The 20,648-nt window shown below is 42.4% G+C and overlaps 2 protein-coding genes across 7 annotated transcripts in view; both read right to left on the reverse strand.

Annotated features, from left to right (window-relative positions):
- The window catches only part of MFAP3L (microfibril associated protein 3 like), a 39,683-nt gene extending 21,203 nt beyond the window's left edge, over positions 1-18,480 (reverse strand). The window contains exon 1 of one of the 2 annotated variants that reach the window (XM_079140600.1): positions 18,010-18,480. The gene's annotated coding sequence lies outside the window, so the exon portion shown is untranslated. Of the gene's footprint in view, positions 1-17,010; positions 17,232-18,009 lie in introns of those variants that run through there. The other variant, XM_079140601.1, reaches the window with a different exon arrangement.
- LOC306661577 (uncharacterized protein) lies at positions 577-18,003 on the reverse strand. Of its 5 annotated transcripts, XR_013763902.1 has the most exons (4): positions 17,444-18,003; positions 14,029-14,604; positions 10,890-10,968; positions 577-1,333 (listed from the first exon to the last, which is right to left on the reverse strand). XR_013763902.1 is itself a non-coding variant. In XM_079140603.1 (3 exons), exons 1-2 carry the CDS (start codon positions 17,857-17,859, stop codon positions 10,935-10,937), a joined length of 450 nt encoding a protein of 149 aa, XP_078996729.1. In that variant the 5' UTR covers positions 17,860-18,003; the 3' UTR covers positions 577-1,221; positions 10,890-10,934. The 5 variants fall into 5 exon arrangements, 3 of the variants coding, with proteins under 3 accessions (XP_078996729.1, XP_078996728.1, XP_078996730.1); XM_079140603.1 differs by lacking the exon at positions 14,029-14,604 and having other exon boundaries at positions 577-1,221; XM_079140602.1 differs by lacking the exon at positions 14,029-14,604.
- Positions 18,481-20,648: the final 2,168 nt, after the last annotated feature.

The following is a 20,648-nucleotide window of genomic DNA, read 5'->3' on the forward strand; positions in this document are numbered from 1 at the left end:
CCTCTTTCTGAGTTTAGATTGGTATTACCAACTTCCCACTGGATGTCTTTACCTGGACATTCTGCAGACAACTTAAAGTTAACACAGTAAAACTGAGCTCATTATCTGCAAACATGCTACGTTTCCAGGAAGCCAAGTTTAAGTTCAAGGGACCATCATTCATGCTGTGCATGGGTCTATCCTCAATTCATCCATTGCATGCGCCCAGAACACTGAATCACACATTAAAAAAAAAAAAAAAATATTTATTTATTTATTTATTTTGCAGTGCTGGGATTGAACCCAGGGCCTTGTGCTTGACAGGCAAGCACTTTACCAACTGAGCTATATTCCCAGTCCCTGAATTACATGTTGTTGCTTTCACCTTTTAAATATTGCTTGGATTTGTTCCATCATTGCCATCTCCTCTTATCAGAAACTGTGTGGTAGTGAGCCTCAGTTCAGGCCTCCCCATCTCCTCACCAGAAAGTTTGGTTCTTATTCAGTGATCACTGGGGAATTTTAAGCCAGGGCGTTATTAGAGGGTATGATTTATTTTTAAAAATCTATTTGTAATAATAATTTAGACACAATAAAGTATGCCCATTTTAGGTATGCATTTTAATGAGTTTTGACAAATTTATACACCCATGTAACTACCACCAGAGACAAGATGCAGAACGTTCCTATCACCACCGAAAGTCCTGTTGCGCCCCATGCCAGTTTTAGTGTGCATATGGATCCAGTGCTGTTGTTTCTGTGTATTCCCTCAAAAGGGTTAAGTTACATTTCCTCCCCACATGGCTCTCCAGTTGTTTCAGTACCATCTGTGGAAAAGATGCTCCTTTCTTCAGTGCATCATGTTGCCATTCTGTCAGAAACCACCACGTACGTACATCTGTCTCTGAACCCTTTATTTTATTCTGCTGATCTATATGTCCATCCTCATGCCAACACTGGATGGCCATGCCATCTGCCTCATTTATCTGCAGTGTCTCCTGCTGCTCCCGCCGACGCATAGGATGTTCCTTGAACTTGTCAAATGAACGCAGATCTACCCAAGGGCAGAAATGATGGTTCCATTCTGTATGCAATCCCTGGTGGTGATAAATTAGCCTCGGATGGCATATTTTTTTCAGTAGAAGAGAGTTTTCTTGGTGTGTAGATTTCCACACTTCCCTCCTGACTGGACTGTCCGAGTGCCTTAGTGACCAGCACATCTCCCGGCCAGCAGAACCCTGGCTGAGGGAGATAGTGCAAGCTGTGGTCACATGACAGATACTGCTCTGACTCTGGAAATGTCTTTTTTTTACTTGGCTAAACTTGTGGTTTCCTTTTGTCAGGCAGTTGTAAGCTGACATATTCAATATAGAAGAGTGGTTAGGAGCACAGCTTCAGGTTTTAGACAGACGTGGGGTCAGGATTCGGGTCCTAACCACTTTGATTGGCTGTGTGTTTTTGGTTAAGTGCTTACCCAAGCAAAAGATAATGATAAGGATTCATGGTCAAATATACATCAACTACTTACTGTTTGGCTTGACAGACAAGAATTATTATCAGCATGTACAAAACAACCTTTACTAGAACTGGGCTTCTTTAGTCTATTTTTTAAATTTTTTTTTTTTTTATTTTTTGGCTTATGCAATTAAAAAAAAATAAGTTATGCTAAAAATTGAGAATTTCATATGAAAATCTAATTTCTAGCTTCTTTTTATTAAATTTATTTTATAGACTGCATTTTGATTCATTGTACACAATGGGGTACAACTTTTCATTTTTATGGTTGTACACAATGTAGATTCACACTATTTGTGTAATCATGAATATACATAGGGTAATGCTGTCTGTTTAATTCTATTTGAGTCCATTTTTAAGTTATGTCATTTAAAAGACATACCTTGTATGGGTTTTGTTTGATACCTCTGTGACTATCATCTCACCTCCAGAAGTCATTAGAGATGACATCCAACACAGGGAGGGACTTTGCAGGGAAGGACTTGAGTCACAGAATGTGTCAGCTGCTCCTCTGAGCTCACGTTACAGTGAGCACCCTGAGCCAGGGTCATTCATCTTTGACTCCTGATGTGTAGGCCAGAGCAGATGCCTAAATACCTCGAGTTGAGGTAGAATCAGAGCCAAATGGGAGATAGGTCCTAGCAAATGAATGCACACTTTTCTCATCATTAGGGAGAATGTAACAAATGCAAGATCAAACTGAATTTTAAAATGTATAAGTCAAGAGCTATTTTCAAGTCTTGGTGTTTTACTTTCAAATACAGTGTGCTAGCAAGAATAAAAAGAAGGGGGTACTGCTGTGCTATGATACTTTAATAAAGTCAGGAGGCACTTTGGGCTGGAATATTGACTATTCAGAAACGTCAACTAGTTTCTTAGAATCCTCAAGAGGTACAGAGACAGAGATGTGCATTTTAATGTGGGAAACTGGTTTCCTCCCTCCTTTCCATTCTTACTTCCACCCTGTCCCATTTTAAAGTTACTATGGGACAGAAAACATTGCATAATTTACAGACTGTGTGTATTGAAGAGTTTTTACTCTAAAACTGTGAAAATTTATTTTTGAAAATAAAGTATTTAATTGACTACCACAAATGAATTAATAGTTTTAGTAAGAATCTACTATATCATATATCATGCCCTTTCAGTTCTGATAAAAAAAAGAAAAGCATTAGTTATGTGCTGGGCACCCTGCCAGGGGCTTAGGGCTGGGGAATGCTACAGAACTCAATAAATCATAGGCCACATCCACTCACAGTCCAGCTGGAGGGATAGAGACAGATCACTTCAGCCTAATTAATCTCCAGGAGCCCTGGGCTTGGGGGTGGGTAGGTGGAAGGGACTCTGGACGCTTGGGAGACAACTAGAGATGATGGTTGTTGAAGGTCTACCCAGCATCCATCACCATCCCCTTGCTACAGGTCCAGGGCACACAGAGGGTCTCATCCTTCTGACCACCCCCTCCCCACACCATGGCATCTGTAGAGTGTCCCAAAGTTCCGACACTCCTCCCTGCATGTGATCTTGCACTTGTGTTTTGTGCTGAGGAAACATCTTCTCAAATGCAAGGAGAGCACCTCGCTGGTGGAAACCCATGTACAGTTCTGCAGGGTTTCCTCAATACGAGGCACTCATAATGACATCCCTGTACATGCTGCACAAAGCCACACTTACGTGGACACCGATGGCAGTTGTTCAGAGTGAATCACAAAGCATTGCCTGAGGAACATATGACGTTCTGTGACTCTGGATGTTGGGGAATATTCTACAGATGATCTTTTTTGAGCCAGTCAGTATGGGAATCTTAGAACAGACAGCATCGTGTACAGTTTAGTTAACAGCACTCCAATGTTGCAGAAGATGTTCAGCCACTAAGAGTAAACCTTGAGTACTTTGATCCAGTCAGCTTAAAACGCACTCCTTCAACATTCCAAGAACAAAGAACACAGATTCCAAAGCGAGGATTTAACAAGAGCTACAATGGACAGATTGTTAAGCTTCATGTGTTCACTCATGGGCTTTGGGAAGACTTCCCAGAGAATATTTTCTACAAAGAGATAATATTTAGCAAACATCACAATATTGCTTTTTAAATTTGATCTCTTCCTTATCTCCCAACAGCTGTATTTTATCTAAAGATGGTTAATGAAAAGATTTCTTATTTCTTGCTTCTCTACCTATAATCAACAAGTTCACTGCCCATGTATTTCTGGAGTTGGCAGAGAAAGGGTCTCTTGTTTACAAGTGTTCTGAACTATGTGAATATACATTATTGTTTTTTCTTGGCAATGTTTATGCTGGCATCTCCCCATCCACTATGACAAATAACTTGTATAGTTACACAACTGGATTTTGTCACAGCAAACTGAGAGTCACCAAGATTTTCTGTGCCTGAATGATGTTCAAGCACAAAAACTGCCTTTGGCTTAAAGACACTTCCTGATAGGTTTCCACTCAGGATGAAAGGAGGGAACCCCACTTCACAGGAATTAAGAGGCACTAAAATACTTGTGAAGTCATGACTAAATGCTAACTTCAAAACTAAGGTCACTATAGTTATGGATCTATTTCTATAATTTTCTCTCTCATGTATTATAATTCCCTACAAATATCCACACAGATTTTTTAAAAAATTTATTTATACTTTTGGTGATGCTAAGGATCGAAGCCAGGGCCTCACCATACTAGGCAAGCACTCTATACCACTGAGCCATATCCCTGGCCCCCACATAGATCTTTTAAAATTAATAATGATTTTAATTATTTTAAAGAAAAATTGTAACACCAAAATTCTTACTGGCTCATTCTGTCTCACTTAACATCTTTCAAGACCAACATATACTAAATTTTTAGGTTGTTAAGGTGATCTATGAACGTGGACTATGGAAATCCAAAGTCAAAGGCCAAGAAATCTGTGGAATTTCAATGAACAACCCCTTGGACAGCACCAATCTAATGATGTAAAAAACAAAGTTTTCTCTCAAATGCCCAGTTGTATTATAGGAAGATACAACTCAGTATTATAGGAAGACAGGTTCTCTGACTGCTTTCTTTGACATGTGCTAATCTATTTGGGTATAGAGATTCCTGATGCCTCTGATCTCACAAATATTCAAGTCAGATTAAGGAGGGGGGGCAAAAGGACAGATAGTCCACACAGATAATGAATGACTGGGTCAGGAAGATGGGGGCTGATTCAGAAGGAAATAAAATGCTAATACCTCCACAGACTTTTCCCTCCTCAGACCTGTTGCCAAGGTTACCTGCCTCCAGGGAATTTGTTCCTCCCATCAAGGAGTTGTTAATGAAGTACCTCCTGGGCAGCTCCCTTCCTCTCTTTCTGGGCAGATTTGGAGATGTACCCCTGGAAGGCTTCTTTCCCACCTTTTGGCCACATTGGCAAGAGAATAGGAAGAGGAGACAAGAAAAGATAAAAGGGGCAGAACATCAGTTTTGTACCCCCTCCTCTGTAGAGGCGTGTCTCTCTCTCTCCCCCTCTCTTTCTCTCTCTCTCTCTCTCTCTCTCTCTCTCTCTCTCTCTCTCTCTCTCTCTCTCTCTCTCTGTTCTATCCTTCAGATAAAAACTTTCTGTGCTTGCCTTGGCATTTCTCAAGCGTTCAATCTTCAATACTGGGGGAACAAAGACCCAATCCTGGTTTATTTTCAACACCGGTATCATCACTGGTCTTAAGATGGCAAGGACAGAAGTACTTTTAGGTTCCTTTTAGAAGCACAGAGAGGGGATCAATTCAATCCAAATCAATACACATCAAATGAGAAAGGACTTTGTGCCAGGCACACCCCAGGGATCAAACTCACAAGGTAAACCAGTCCTCAGCCCCGGTCATCTGAAAATCTAGGTAACAATTATAGGATGGTTAGGCATTTGCCTCATGGTTGGGCTGTCTAGGATCCACTGGGACATAGGGGAGAGACCCAAGTAGTCTGGAAGGGCCATGAGAACACTATATAAGTGACACTTGAATTAAAAAGGAGTCACCAAATGGGCTAGGAGAGAGGAGTTGACCCAACAAAGGAACAATATATTCAAAGAAATAGTGATTTGGGGGAACTTGGTGCAACTGGAAAAAAAATGATTGGTCAGGCATCACTCAAAGGTGTGTGAGAGAATAGAGAGGGAATAGGCTGGTCCAGATAATTATGGATGTGGCATGTAACATACAGCATGTGGTGCACTTGCAGCCTTTGTAAGGGGCCTGAGAGATGTCTATTTCTGCTCAGAAACAAATACCCTGCGAAGGTCAGTGTGGCTGACAATACTAGGAAATTGCTACAATACTCAGGAAGGAAAGAAAAGAATGAGGTGGTGGTGACAAGGGAGGCTGAAGCAGGAGAACTGCAAGTTTGAGGTCAGCCTCAGCAAACAAAGAAGTAGTAAAACACCCCTGGGTTCAATCCTCAGTACAGAAAAGACAAGGAAAGAGCAAGCAGGACCCTGATCTAAAAGTAGAAGGGAAAAGGAAGGAAGGAAAGACCCAGGAGTTAGAATTTACAGGATTTACATCAGATCTCCCAAGCAGCAGTGTCTGGGATTACATCAACAATTCTCTAGGAATGTCTCACTTGCCAAAAACCAAAGCCTGGCGCTATTCATGGAATGCACATGAACAGGTGAATGACACATGTCAACCAACAACCCCCTTGGGCAGCACCATCCACCGGCTCAGCACTTGGAGAAGGCCTGACTGCTAGCAGTGGCCTTGCAGGGGTCAGGGTAGCAGGGTAGCTCCAGCCTGCTCTCCTTACATGGACCCTGGCTTCACTGGTGTCCTCTCTCTGAAAACCTGCCTGGTGGAGAATGTTGCAATGACAAGCAGCAGGAGTGACACTCAAATGGATAACTGTTACAAAATGAGGGCTATATGGGAGAACATCATGAGAAACTTCAGGGTCTGTATTATTGAGTAGTCAGCACACAGGAAGAAAAAGACTAAGGCACACCTCGTGGCACTGTTAGTACACCATTTCCCTATTCACTGTGCAGAGTTAGGATAATTTCCAGCCACTTATTAGGTTGAATAAAATACATACCCTGACTTGCTGGGCAGCTCTGAAGGTTTACCAGAAGATCATTTTAAACTCACCAAATAACATAAGGTCTCATTACTCTACCCACTACATTAATGTTAACCATCTTGTACAGAATTTGATACTTTGTTCGTTTTTTTATACACAAAAGGTTTATACTTTTCAAAAAATGATCTGTAAGTTACAAACTAACAAATGAACTACAGACCCAGAGATTTCACCTTTGTGATACTTTAATGATGCATGTTAGGAAACCATTCTTGGATCTTTTTCACATTTTTTTCCAAGCATAATATGTTGTTCTGATTAAAAGTAAGAAAGACACAAAATAAATATCTTAGAAACATAAGGCTTAAGTTGCCCAGGGTCATAAAATCGTTTAAAAAGTCACTTTAGTAAGGAAATGAGATACTGTTGGTATCTGACTAAATGCAAATGGCAGTTGATCCTCAGAAAGGGACATGCCCAAGGGATCTGTTACTACAGTCTTTTTTTTTTTTTTTTTTTTTTTTTTTTTTGCGGTACTGGGGATTGAACTCAGGGCCTTGTGCTTGTGAGGCAAGCTCTCTACCAGCTGAGCTATCTCCCCAGCCCTACAGTCTTTTATAGAGAAGAAGAAATTCACAAGACTTTATTAGAAGGAAGAGAAAAATATTCTATTAAAAGTTTTCCTCTATAATATTTAGACCTGGAAAAACTTGAATGACTTTTCAAAAACTTGGATGTCTTTTCTTTATATGAGAAATAGATGCCCAGAGAAGGTAAGTGATTGCCCCGGGTCATGCAATTAATTAAGTGGCTTAGAACCAGAATAAAAAGTCTGACTGCTCATGTTCAGATGGGCCTGGGAGTATGTTAAAACCCCTTAGTTCTAGAAAGGCAATTTTTAAGTTGTTCCAGTGTGATGTATTGTAATCCTATAGGTATATTTTAGAATAGCTTACTGATGTTTTAGCACATCTTTAACTTCCACAAATTCTCCTTCTAAACTAATGGGATAAAATAGTTTGGGACCCAATGAATAAAAATCCTTAATTGACCAGAGACATACTTCCTCAGATATCTGATGATAGGGAATCAACCAAACCTAGGTACTGAATACAACAGGACGGATACACTGGCCAATAGTGCCTTCAAACCAATTCAATCCCCCAAGCAGGTTATGATGTAGATTTTTTAAAAGCTTGGATTTTGTCTCAGCATTTTTCTTTAATCTCTAACATCATTCTTGCCATATTCCATACTGAATTTAAGGTGGTTCAGAAACATCCCTGTTTTCTGATTTTCTCTGCCTTTCTCTACCATGAGAATATTATTTTCTGCATGTTCCTGTTTAAAAAACGGTGTCCCTTGAACACTCATCTGGAGTTTGTATACAGGGAGATTTAAAATTTCATTCTAGTCTCAATAATGTCTTATGTCCCCTGCTACTTTGTAGTACTACTTCTGCCAATTTTCATTTAATGTTTTAAATTAGATCTCAAGCCCATTTCCCAAGAAGTTTTTGATATATTTAGTATGTAAGCTCCTATATTAAGAGTGAAATCAGGAGGGGGATTATGGGTGATCTAGAAGTCTGTATTCATTGGTGAATCAGAACACTTCTCAGGGCCTGGAAAAATGCTCAGAGGATGCCATAGATCAGGACGGTGTTTCACTGAAGTACTAACTCCTAGCTCCCTGTGCATGAGTCCAGGTTGCTCAGCACTATGCCTGGATGGAGGTGAACCCATGTTCCCTATGCAGCCTGCAGAGAGCACTGTCTATAAATCAGACAGCAACATTCTCAACACACTTTTGCAGGGCATGAAGCAATTGTAAGTTTTCTTTTTTTTTTTTGGCTGAGTCTGGATACTTTGTTAATTCTTAAGGCCTTGATAGTGAAAGAGCCTTTGTGTTCACACATAGCTTCCCAACTAGGCAAATGATAACTCAGTGGCCTGGAACTTGAAGGGCAGTTTCCCATAGGATCTTATAAAGGGTGTTGATTATTTTGCAATGTGACAGCCCATAATAAAGCTTTGGAACACATTATGAGAAGAACAGTATTAATAGGATCCAATCAAGACATTGCAGCTTCTAATAGAAACATATCCTGTGTAGCAAGACAGTCAGTATTAAGAATATGCCACAGGTCTCCCAGCTGAGATTAGATTTATTACTTTAAATCAGAATTAGTATTGACTTACTGGTCATCTAAACCTTGCATTTCCCACAAATTCTATCAATTTCTTAGATGTTTTAGGTATATGTCTAATCTTCACCACAGAAATAAATTTAAGATATAAATGGAGATTTCTTAAGCTGCATGTTTTTTGGCGTGATAAGATGGCACATTTATCATAATCAAACAAGATCACAGATGTGTTTTAAACCAGATCACAGCTTAAAATGGGGATTCACTGGTTTCCAAATGGAATTTATGAAGGAAGAAACTTTGCTTTTCTCCCAGTGTTGATGGGAAAAGGCCTTGCTAGGCTGAGGGTACTTTGCAGATATTCTCAATGATTTCTTAGCTGGGTGGTCAGCTTTGAGTGACAAAACAATTAGGAGCCAGACATATCAATTAAATGGAACTCAAAGTATTTATGAAGTCACTATTATCAGTTTAGTACCAATTGCTGTGGGGATTAGAAAAAGTTCTTTACCCTAAAGGTGTTTAGCATCTTAGTGACAGTTGCATTCAAAGCAATAAATCTGCACTAGGTAAAATACCATACAAACTCATAGGAGAGTTTGGAAAGAATCTGGAAAGGTCACAGTGTTCCCTGTGGCCACGTCCTGAAGGCAGAATAAAGGCGACAAGACAGTTTTCCCAGCAGAGGTAATGGCTTAGTTGAGACAAGTTAGGGTAGAAATAAACACCACAGGGCACTTAATCAAAACTATGCTACAGGATGTTTTTTTGAGGTTCATGTACTGCATCTGCTGTGTGTGCATATCTAGAGAACTTTGGGATATTAGGAATACACTGGTGAAAGATGGGGAGATAGCCATAACCCAGAGGTACATATGAGCTGCCCTACAAAGACAAGAGGGAGTTGAAAGTCCACAGGAGCTCCTGGGTACACACGTGGCAGAGAGAAATGCTGAGCTCCCAGCAAGGCAAAGGACTGATCATACATGTTTTCTGGAAATTAACTTTAAACTCTTCAAAAGTATTTTGAAATGGAGAAAATAAGGTTACCTTTAGGAAATCTAATGAGAGCTAGAGTCAGAGACTAAGTAAACCAGGGTTGTCCAAACCATGAAGAAGAAACAAGAACAAATAACAAACCCTACCTTCCAATTTGGGACTGCCAGGAAAAATGGTGGAAAGTTAGGCAAGAGTGGAAGGCAGCCTGGCCAGTAGCAGGACAAGGCACCCAGTGCCTGAGTTTAGTAGAAAAGACAGATTGCAAAATGACATTCAAACAGCAGCCTCCAAGCAAGAAAGCTCAATGGTCACTAGAAGTTTAAGCTACCCATAGTCATCCTAGGTTATATAGACCTGTAGGGAAGTCCTGAGTTAAACCAGCGGCCAAACACCAACGCAGTCTTCACTCACGTGCCTTCCTCTCTAAGGATCAGGGGAAATACATTTGCACTCTTTTTCACTGGTCATTATATATCCACCTTATCCTTATCCAGGTGAATCTTGCCTTTGGGGAAGAAAGACGTTAGCTGGTCTTATTGGCATGATCCTTAGTGCCACAAATTTAGAGCCCTTGGTAATTTCAAGAATGTACAGAAAGGGGCAGCTGCTGGAAAAGATGTGGCCCCATCATGTTCAGGAGAGGTGCTGTGTTAATGAGACAAAGAGAACAGTCTGAAGTAGCCCCAGCCTGCACCCTCCAGCCCTGTCTGAACTGGGTGGTCCCCATCAATGGAAAATTCTGGAGCATTTACTCCAACCTACTTATTTTCTCAGGGAGCAAACCCTTCCTTTATCCTCTTCCTCCCACCATCAGCAAACTCAAGTCTTCAAAGGAAGAAGTGGGCTAGGATTATATTTATATTGCTATTCAAGAAACTTTCCTCTATCCCACTGATTACAGAGTCAGGTACAGCCCATCCTTTAAGTAAGTTGTTCTCCAATCCACAATTAGAGAAGTCCACCCCACATCAATTTTCTCTCAGTCTCATCAGCAAGCTTCAAATGCTTCCATCTAGAGGTTGGGAAACTATAAGGGAATTAATTCCTTCCTTTTATGCTTCTCTTTCAAAGTCTGTGCCCGGCAAAGAAAGGTTCCAACCTCCCTGCACATGACTCTGAGGATGGGCTTTACTGCTCCCTCCCTGTCTTAATTCCTTTGGGGTGAGTGTATGTAGTGGAAATTGGTCTCTCTGGAGCTGCAAAGTCTTACCTTGGGTAGGAGAGCTCCTGAGAGCTGCCCCAAGCCCACAATCCATCAAGATGAGAGTGCTTCCGCATTTCTATAGCACCTGATACAGATAATCCAATTAATTACATGAGTTGTTTAAAATGCCTCCTTTCCTTCCTTGACTGATGTATATATCAGTCACTGGGTTCTAGTGATTCTCACTTCTAAATATCTGGCCAAGATACCCCTAGTTTTTCCTGGTGCTCATCATCTCTAACTGACCCCCCTCCCGCCATAGACTCCTTCCTTAACCAGCCTCTAGTCTTGCCTGCATCCAACCCACATGCCATGTGGTTGCCAATGTAGGCTGACCCTAAAAGATCTGATTTGAAATATATTCCACACATTCATTCCATGAATCACACTGGATCCTCCATGGTCTGACCAACCCTTTAATGTTGTCTCTGAAGATTCCTCTTCCTCCTCCTCCCCACACCTACCAGGTACCCTTACTGAGTCCTAGTGGTTCCCATGCATCTCCATGCCTCTCCTGCTGCTGTCCTTACCTTACACATCGAGCTAGCCCCTACTTAGCTCTGAAGTCTTGGTCAGATGCTTCCAGGACTTCCCAGCAGCCCAGACACTCTCTTCTCACTGACTTTCTGGATAAATTCATATTTTCACTGCAACTGTCTTTTTGCACCTCTGTCTCTTCATTAGACTGTAAGATCTCAGGTTATCAACATTTGTTGAATGAACCCGTGAATTAGTGAATGGGTGGAATATGGACTTGAGAGAGGCTGGTTTGAAACACAGACTTGGAGACATTAGTGCACAGGTGACTGATGCAATCGTGTGGAAAACTAATCGCCCAAAAGAACGTAGAAGGCTACAAAATGAGAAGACCAAGGTTAGAAACCTGGGAAAGCAAGGGACGAACCCTCTGAGAAAGAGCTAAGGAAAAAGGCCGCAGGAATAGTGAAGGACTCAGTATCTCAAAGATCAAAGCAGAGAAGATGAAAAAACGAGGGTATGGTGTGTTGAGGAAATGTGAAAGAGTCAAAATGGAGCAACCTGTGTCAACCCTAACGACAACAACAAAAATGTAAAAAGTTGGGGGCTTATGAAGGAAGGCTCTTACACATGACTGCTTGATAGTAACGATCACAGAAGACTCTGCCTGAGCCACCAGTGTGCACAAAGGCCAGCACAACGTACACGTAGTACCTCTACCAGAACACCTGCCCAGCAGCTATCTGTTCAACCTTAGCCTGACGCACTCTTGTTAGCCATCACCGTGATGAAGGATTACTGCTTGCAAAATACCTGATGTAATCCTCCTCATTTCTGCCTTTACAAACCTTCCTTTGCTTCAACTGCTCTGAATATGCCCAGGGTTGATTATAGCATGTATGTTCTCATTATGAGGTTCTGCTCTTCTCAGATAAATATCATAATTCTTCGTAGAATCTTTAATCTTTTCTTTTTTTTTTTTCAGATTGACAGGTTGATACTGAGTGAGTGCACCAGAGAGGAAAACAAAAATCATCGCATAATTTTATAAGAACATTTAGGTAAAAAGCTTATAAAATTATGCAAATGAAAGCTGTGCAATATAAATAAGTCAGTTTTATTTTTATTAAGAGGCATTTTAATCAAGTCTTACCATTTTTTTCAGTATGAGATATTGCTAGCCCAGCACTTCCTTTACCACATTGTCTGAAAACTGTGTTCTTGTCCTAATTTTTTTCTTACAGTATCAATTCAGAGTCACTTTTGCAACATTAAAGTAGAAATTGAGTTAAGATTTTCCCAACACACAGAAATAACAACTCAAGCAGATTTTTGAATTTTTACAGGGCAGATACTGAGGCTTTGCCTGTAAAAGAGACGGAATATGTATGTTTTGAAAGAGTGACCGAATTTCCAGTATTTAAACTTGGAAATTAGATGATCTAGTATTTAAAGCTTCCACCCATCCCCCACCAAACACAGAGCCCAAGGCAAACAGGGCTAATTGATTGTGGAGCTCTCCCAGCTGAGCCTTGGGAAGCCTGTGATGTACCTAGTAGCTATTACCAACTGGTCAGAGTGGGCCATGTGAAATCTTATCATTTTCAAGTTAATTATGTGAAGTTTGAGCTTTCACAGCTTCCTGCTCACGTGGCGCTATATGTAGACAGCAGGACAGATGACCATGGCCAGGATGACAAGGAGCACAAAGTATTGAGGATCTTCCGACTGACAGGTTCCAAAAACTCACTTTAAGTTGAAAAATCCCAAATCTAACCATCCTAAATTGGGGGCCAGCTGTGGTTGAAATGTGATTTGGTCCTTCTGTTTTAATTTTTATGCCCTTCTTCTATTGATTTGGTCCTTCTGTTTTAATTTTTATGCCCTTCTATTATGAATTGTCAATAAAAGTCTTCTTAAAGCTTTTAAATTTCACACACACATTTGAGATCATCTCAGACACCTAAATTATAATAGGCTGATTCCAGATCTCTATTTGCCACTGATTATCTCTGGTTAGGCTCCCCTTATCAAACATCCTACAAAACCTGGGGTTTAGCTATACATTCTTTTTTAGAAAAACAAATCTGGCAGCAGTCTGTCCATTTTGCATAGCTATTTAAAAATCCTTCACTGGCCTGTCATTATTTATGTATAGTGGAATAAAATACAAACACATGCATGAGGCTGAGTTCATCACAGTAAAAGGACTACTTTATTCCTCTCATACTGACCCTGCCTATTATTTCATCATTCCAAATCTTTCTTTGTATATGGTTGCATTTGCTCTCTATGGTAACTACCACAAATTTAGTGACTTAAAACAACACTAATGTATTACCTTGCAGTTATGAGGCTTGGAAGTTGAACATGTGTCCTTTTTAAAATTGGTTCTTTTTAGTTATTCATGACTGTAGAATCCATTTTGACATAATTATAAAAGCATAAAATACATCTTATTCTAATTCAGTCCCCAGTACCTCTCCTCCCTTTTCCCTCCCCCATCCCTGCTCCCTTCCCTCTACTGACCTTTCTGCCTTTTACCCATAATTATTATTTTTTAATTAATTTCTTGTGGATGGACACAATTGTGAGGAGGTTCACTGTGGTATGTTCACATACGTACATGGGAAAGTTATGTCAGATTCGTTTCCCTACCCTTCATTACCTATTGTCAAGTCTTAATGGGCAAAAGTCAAGGAACTGGTAAGGTAAGGGTCCGCATTATGGCCTTTGTCAGCTCCTAGAGACTGCCCTCATTCTTTTGCAGCCCCTTTCATCTTCAAAGTCAGTGGTGGTGACTCTTTCTCACATGGCAGCACTGTGACACTACCTTCAGCTTCTCTCTTTCACTAAGGACACTTGTAATTACAGTAGGCCCAGCTGGATGATCCAGAATGATCTTCCCATCAGAGGTCCTTAACCATGTCAGCAGTCTAAGTGGATGTCCTGGGGGGCGGGGGAGGGGGGTCATAATTGTGTTCCTTCTGCCCAGAGGATCCACTTCTGTGCTTGAAGACTGACCCAGTCCTCAGGCATTCCTTAAGATCCCGTAGAAACGTCACCACTTCTATGAGGCCCTCTCCTTCACCCCAAGGGACTCATCCTTCTGTGTCAGGCCCACATACATGCACAGGCTGAAGCACTGGTACTGTAATTTATTTGTCCTCAAGCATATCACTGAACCAGATGAGTCACCATGTCTTACTCATTTCTGCAGCCTCAGAGGCCTAACTATGAAAGTCTGTGGAGAAGAAAAATTAATGTGCTATTTTAATATGTAAAGAACTTTGATGGAGGTAGAGGCGAGAACAATAAAAACTCTGCTGAACTTCTGTTAGGGACTATAACTTTTAAACTACTTCTGACAGCTCTAAATTGCTTATTATCACATAATCAACCAAAACCCTAAATCTTCAAACCATTCCAGAAAGGTATTATAGTAAACTAAAAATAAACCATTTGCATTATAAGTCTGTTTCTAACTTTAATGTGATTTGTCATGGCTTACAAAATATTGTGGAAGTTTTTAAGTGTCCTCCTGGGTTTGGCTGGAAAAGGTAATTTTCACCCCAAATGCCAAGTCAAATGACAAGTCAGGGAAGTGATATTGCGTACATGGTTTCTGAATTGAGAATCAAAAACAAAACACTACCTGACAAATCTCACTGGGCAGGTTGGAGGCTAAAAACAATTTGGCTACAATATTTATTTAACATTTCAGTATCTGGAAGTTCTTGCACAAAAATGATTAAAAATCCAAATTAAGCAAAATTTAAATAGCCTCAAATATATAAACTGCAAGTCAAAGAAGCAGTTGAATAAATAAAGGACACAGATCTGTTTTAAAAGTCAATGGTTTGCTATGAAAGTCTATTGTTATTAACAACACCAAACAGCACAGAAATCCTAACACATGGAAATCACCTAAAAATGAGGTGCCTGGCAATTGAGGTACAAAACCCAATAAATACAAAAGAGAAGAGATTATCGCCTCTTTTAACTCGGACACAAAGACTACTTTGTTATTTTGTCTTCATTAGCAATAATTAAACCTCTCTTTAACGTAACTCCTGTTGGTTTTATTCATTTTATGTTAGGATACATGGAGTTTTTGAAGCCAAGGGGAGTGTGTAAATAAGCTTTAAGTTAGACTTCATTTTTTCTCCCTAGCACTGAGAAAGCAGGATTTTTAGATACAGCAGTTGGCCTATGAACCTGTATTAAACCTCACATTCATAAAAGGTAAACTAAGGTTCAGCTGATTCCTACAGGTCAGGAGGAGCCCAAGGCTAAGGGGAAACTCTACCTATTTCTACTTGGGAATTCAGACTGAGAATATAAAACCTGATGTACAGGGTAAGTTGTACACATGTGCAGTACTTCATAGCAAATTTTAACCTTGGTGCATTTTCATAGAAAAGGGAAACACAATTATTCAATATTTGTGCTGGATTTTACAAACTTCTAAATTTTTCTACAAAAGCATCAGGAAATACATTTAGGAATAATCAACATCATTTGGCTAAAGTGGAGAAATGAAGGTCTAATCTGTGCAAATGGTGATCATTTTGTTGCCATTTGCTACTGTGGTCTGTGCATTACAGGTCTTTCTTGCTATTAAATCTCAGTTATGTATATACAACATACAGCCAACTTGGGGACATTACCAGAGTACCTGGAATCAGAGTCCGAGTCATCTCAAGATTATAAACAAGAACCCACCTTAAAGGCTATTTGCAGCCCAATGAAATGTCAATGTATTTTAAAGGTCTATTAAGACTGTGAACAAGAAGTTTGTAATAGGCTTAATAAATAAAACAACTGAACCCACAAAGTAGTACTCGGGGAAACACGCTTGAGCATTTAGGTTTAGTCAGAGGTAGTACTAGTTCTCACTAGGACAAAGACTGTTTACCTTGCTCCTGTTAGAGTCAACAGTCCTAAGAGTGGGAGTTTTAGAAAGAAACAACTGTATAAGCTTCAGTGGGACCTACAAATTGCATTTTCTGTATTAGTAAAATGTCAAAACTACATTGTTCTAAGTTACTCTCTTCTGAAAAGAATTTTTTTCCCATCTTGTATTTCATCTTGAACAATTTTTACTATGTTCAGCCTAGTAACCGAGGAAAAAAATGTGTTTCATCTAGAAACAAACGTGAGAAAACTTCAAAAAACATTACACTTCTGCAGTGCTGGGTTTCCAAGTTTTCATATAATGCCAAGATAAGGCAAAATAAAGACTGCTACAGTAACCAAACTTTTAACAAGTGTCTTAAAAAACAGTGACACTTATTTTCTACAACGTGAGCAGATAATGGATTTGCAAACATTCTTTTGTTTTTTTTCTCATGCTAATTTGCTTTATAAACCTTGCAACTTCAAGCACAATCTTTTTTTGGAGGAGGCAGGTTAATGCTCACGTTCACAATAAATCAGATCTGCAAATACTTAAGTTTTTTAAGCCAACGAAGCACGTTTTCCCATTCTAGGCCATGAAGCAGTTCGGTGTCAACTTGCTATGGTGTCAAATGCGACAAACTCTGAGAGCTCCCAGTCGCGAGGCGGCGGCACGCTGCACGGTTTCCCGCACTCCTGCAGCACCAAGACACTGCACCCTCCCGGCCCCCAACGCACAATCCGCACTCACCGCCTTCCCTGCCACGGCCACTCTCCTCCCTATGCGGGGTAAACTGAGGCAGGGTGGCCCGAGTGGTCCAGAGCCCGGCGATGGCCCCGTTTCTGCTCGTCGTCCGCTGGCCCCAGGAGACCCGGGAGGTTCCTGGGCAGCGCACAGTGGACAACGCGTTCCCCGCCCTCGGAAGGTTACGGCAGGAGCCTGGGAAGAGGCTGTTCCTAGCCCGCTAGCCCCCGCCCCGCACAGATCTCGAGCATCCTGCGACCCTCAGGAGCCGGCTGCTGGGACCTCGCAGCGCCTTCAGGGCGCAGCCTCTGCAGCCGGCTCTGCCAAACCAAGCCCCCGAAAGTTCCGCAGCTCCGGCGGCCGCGCGGCCGCTAACCCGGTGCAGGGCTCCCTCCCACCGGTGCCCCGCCGCCCCAGCTCTCCCGGAGCTCTGGCTAACCTGACACCGCTGCGCCACTCAGGTGGTAGTCGTGCACCCCTCGCCATGGCCAGCCTGAAAGCTGCCGCTGCGCCGCGCTCTGCGCCCGACGCCCGGCAGTGTCTGGTGCGGTCAAGCCGCCTCCGCCAGCGCCTCGCAGCGATGCGGGCTGCGCCGCCGGCGGCCGGAGTGCGGAGCTTACCACCTACAGAAGCCGGAGCCGGAGTCGGAGTCGGAGCCGGAGCCGGAGCCGGCCAGGGCCGAGCATGCCCAGTGTGGCTCGCCGTGCGGCGCGGAGGCGCGGGGCCGCGCGGGGTGTCGCCGCCGGGTTTTCGCGGCAGCCCCGGGCGGGGGCGGGGCGCGGGGCGAGCCAGTGGGAACCGCTGCAGCCACCCGCAGAGGACCGCGCGGAGTCTGTGCGCCCAGGAGTCCCTCATTCACGGAGCGCAGCCGCTGGGCGGGGCTCGGCGGCCCCCAGGGCCCCGCACCGGCACGCCGAGGTTATTTACCCCAGCGGAGGGCACTTATTTTAGACGCTGTTGTGCTTGGGCAGCGTGACTGGTAATTTTCTGGGGGCAGGGCGCTACCTGGGCTTCCACGGCAACTTTTCTGAGCGTCGCATTTCGGTGGTGGTCAAGGACACCCCGGAAAAGGCTTCTTTGAGTGCCACGGTGGACGCCGAAGGAAGAGGCTGTGCCAACGAACACACTCCGAACACACTCCCAAACCTAGCCAGCCTCCCAGTCTGCCGAGCCACCTTGCCATCCAAAGCTTCCCAGGCACTCCCGGCTGTGCGCTGTCAATCATAAACGTGGTTTAAAGCAGAGCCCACACATGGGGGAGGCTGTAAGGAAACACGGCAGGGTGTCCACTGGTGACTGCAGAGTGGAGGGGTTCCGAGGATTTTCTTTTTCATTTTCTTCTTGTTTTTCCTATTCGTAGTTTCTACGGCTTCTCAAAAGAACAATTGTTTTTTAATAGGCAAAATAATTATTCTAAAATTTTTTGTACACACCTACAGAAGTTTTTCACCAGAACGATCCTGCAACGTTAGTGACTTTATTATTATTATTATTATTATTATTATTTTAATACTTGAGAGAGCAAGTGAATTTGGGGGCAAGGACCAGGCTCCTCCTTCCCGGCTCTTCTTTGCCCGCCTCTCGGTCACGCCTCAAACCGGCCCTTTTACTCCAGCACCTCCCTCTTCGCGGTAGGTTGCTGTGAAAACGCGGAGAGGTGGATTTTACAAACTAATGTATATGGTGTCTCCTGCAGTCAGACTGGGCAGTTCTGCCGCCGGGTCAGAGATTGCTGTCAAGAAAGAGGAGGCTTTAAACAACTCTGTACCTCTCTTTCGCTCTGTCCTTGGCAAACTAAACAAAGTAGTGCCTCCGACCCACGCTCGCCCAGAGCTCGGACCTGCAGAAGTGGGTCGGGATTCAACTGAGCATGCTCCAGGCGGTGCCAAACTGCCGCACGCGGCTGCCTCTGCTTGCCCAAGGTTGATGTAACTGCGCCCGTTCCTCAGGACATCGAAGCTCAGGAGATGGGAAGCACGGCTTTAAAGATTTGCAATAGCATCGACACGTGGACAGGTCACCCATGCCCAAGTCCCTGTTGTTGGAGGGCTGTGTGAGATCTGGCATTCAAGTGAATCAAAAACCTGAAGATGGTGATTAGAAATTATTTTAGCATTATTTTTATAGCATCTCGAATAACAATACGTTTTAGCTCAAACTTTGTAGCCTTTCTTTCAAGACACCTAATCTTTCTTTCGAAGTTACTCAATAGGCATTCTTTACAATTGCACTAGAACCCTAAATTAAATTAATGTCCCTGCTCTCAAATAATTGCGCAGTATTATATTCTTTTTTCCTCCCAGACATTTCTGCATTTACTCAGACATTATTTTTGTTCCTTCTCCGTACCTTTGAATCTCAGATAACCTGAAGAATGCTCTCAGTATCTTAGAAACATTTGCAGTGTGAAGAACTTGTGTGTGTGTGTGTGTGTGTGTGTGTTTTGTACCAGGGATTGAACCAGGGGCGCTTAAACACTGAGCCACATCCCTAGCCCTTTTTATGTTTTATTTAGAGACAGGGTCTCGCTAAGTTGCTGAGGCTGACCTTGAATTTGCAATCCTCCTGCTTCAGCCTCCCCAGATGCTTGAATTACAGGCTTGCGCCATCTTGCCTGGCAGAGAATTTGCGTTTAATCTTTATGTATAGAAGAGAAGACTGAATTGGAGAAAGGTTACAGGGAAAAGGTTTTACAGATGTGAAATTAGTAAACTCAAGAACCCAGAGAGAATCTTTTATTGAACCAGGAAGGTGAATGGGATTAAGTTTGTCCAAGCAGACAGATCAGCTGCCCAGTGAGGACTGGTGTGAGATTAGGAAATATCCTCAGGGTGAGCTGCCCTTCATTTCAGACTCTCAGCTTTGACCAGCTGCAGTTAGGCCTGGGAAAGGGTGGGGATGGTGTCTCTTAACAGCCTATCACCATGTTTCTACCTGTCTGAAGCCTTCTGCTCCCCAGAACCTTTCTTGATTCTCCAAACTCTAATGATCTCTCTCATCCTCCTCCACAATCTCTTCCTTTGCACAAACCATCATAGGTGTTGTTTGATTTCTTCCCTTCTGCTTCCCTGTGGTGTCTCATTCCTCTTATGATTGTCAGTGCCAAGCTGGCATTAGTTGCTGTGTATCTTTATGGCTGTGCTAGTTGTTTATTGCTGGAATCCTTTCTGATTGGTCGGTGTCTATTGTTTGTCTATACTTCTTAATATTTTGTATGTCATCTTTACCCCAACCATATTTTCCTCTCCACGTTTCCTTTATATGTAAGCTACCAGGTAACTGGTATGACTCTCAGGAAACTTGAATCCAACATGCCCCAAGAGGAACTCATCAGCTGCAATTGCTTTTCTGCCTGTATTTCCTAGCTTGGTTTCTGGTACCTTCATCTATTCCACCAGGGTGATCACCAGTCTGGATATTTCTAGATTCATTTATCTGCCTTTCCTTTGTCTTCTGGCATTACCAACTTTGCCCTTAGGCACCTCTAAATGCCTCCATTCCCCCATGTCACCACCTATACTGCCCTCTTCAATCTCCACCATCTTCCCTGTCAGTCACAGAGCAACAGTCTCCTAAGGTAGATCCTCTCTGCGTCTTCTCCCATCCAACCTCAGGCTTCCTCATACTTTTCTTTATAACCAATT

This window comes from Sciurus vulgaris, assembly GCF_902686455.1.
Source record: "Sciurus vulgaris genome assembly, chromosome: 5".
In the NCBI taxonomy this organism is placed as follows: domain Eukaryota; kingdom Metazoa; phylum Chordata; class Mammalia; order Rodentia; family Sciuridae; genus Sciurus; species Sciurus vulgaris.

Coding starts and splice junctions, on each gene's coding strand:
- LOC306661577 (XM_079140603.1), bottom strand. CDS start 17,859: ATGAGGGACTCCTGGGCGCACAGACTCCGCGCGGTCCTCTGCGGGTGG. Junction 10,969..17,443: donor GAGTGGCGCAGCGGTGTCAG/GTTAGCCAGAGC, acceptor TATCTGTATCAG/GTGCTATAGAAATGCGGAAG.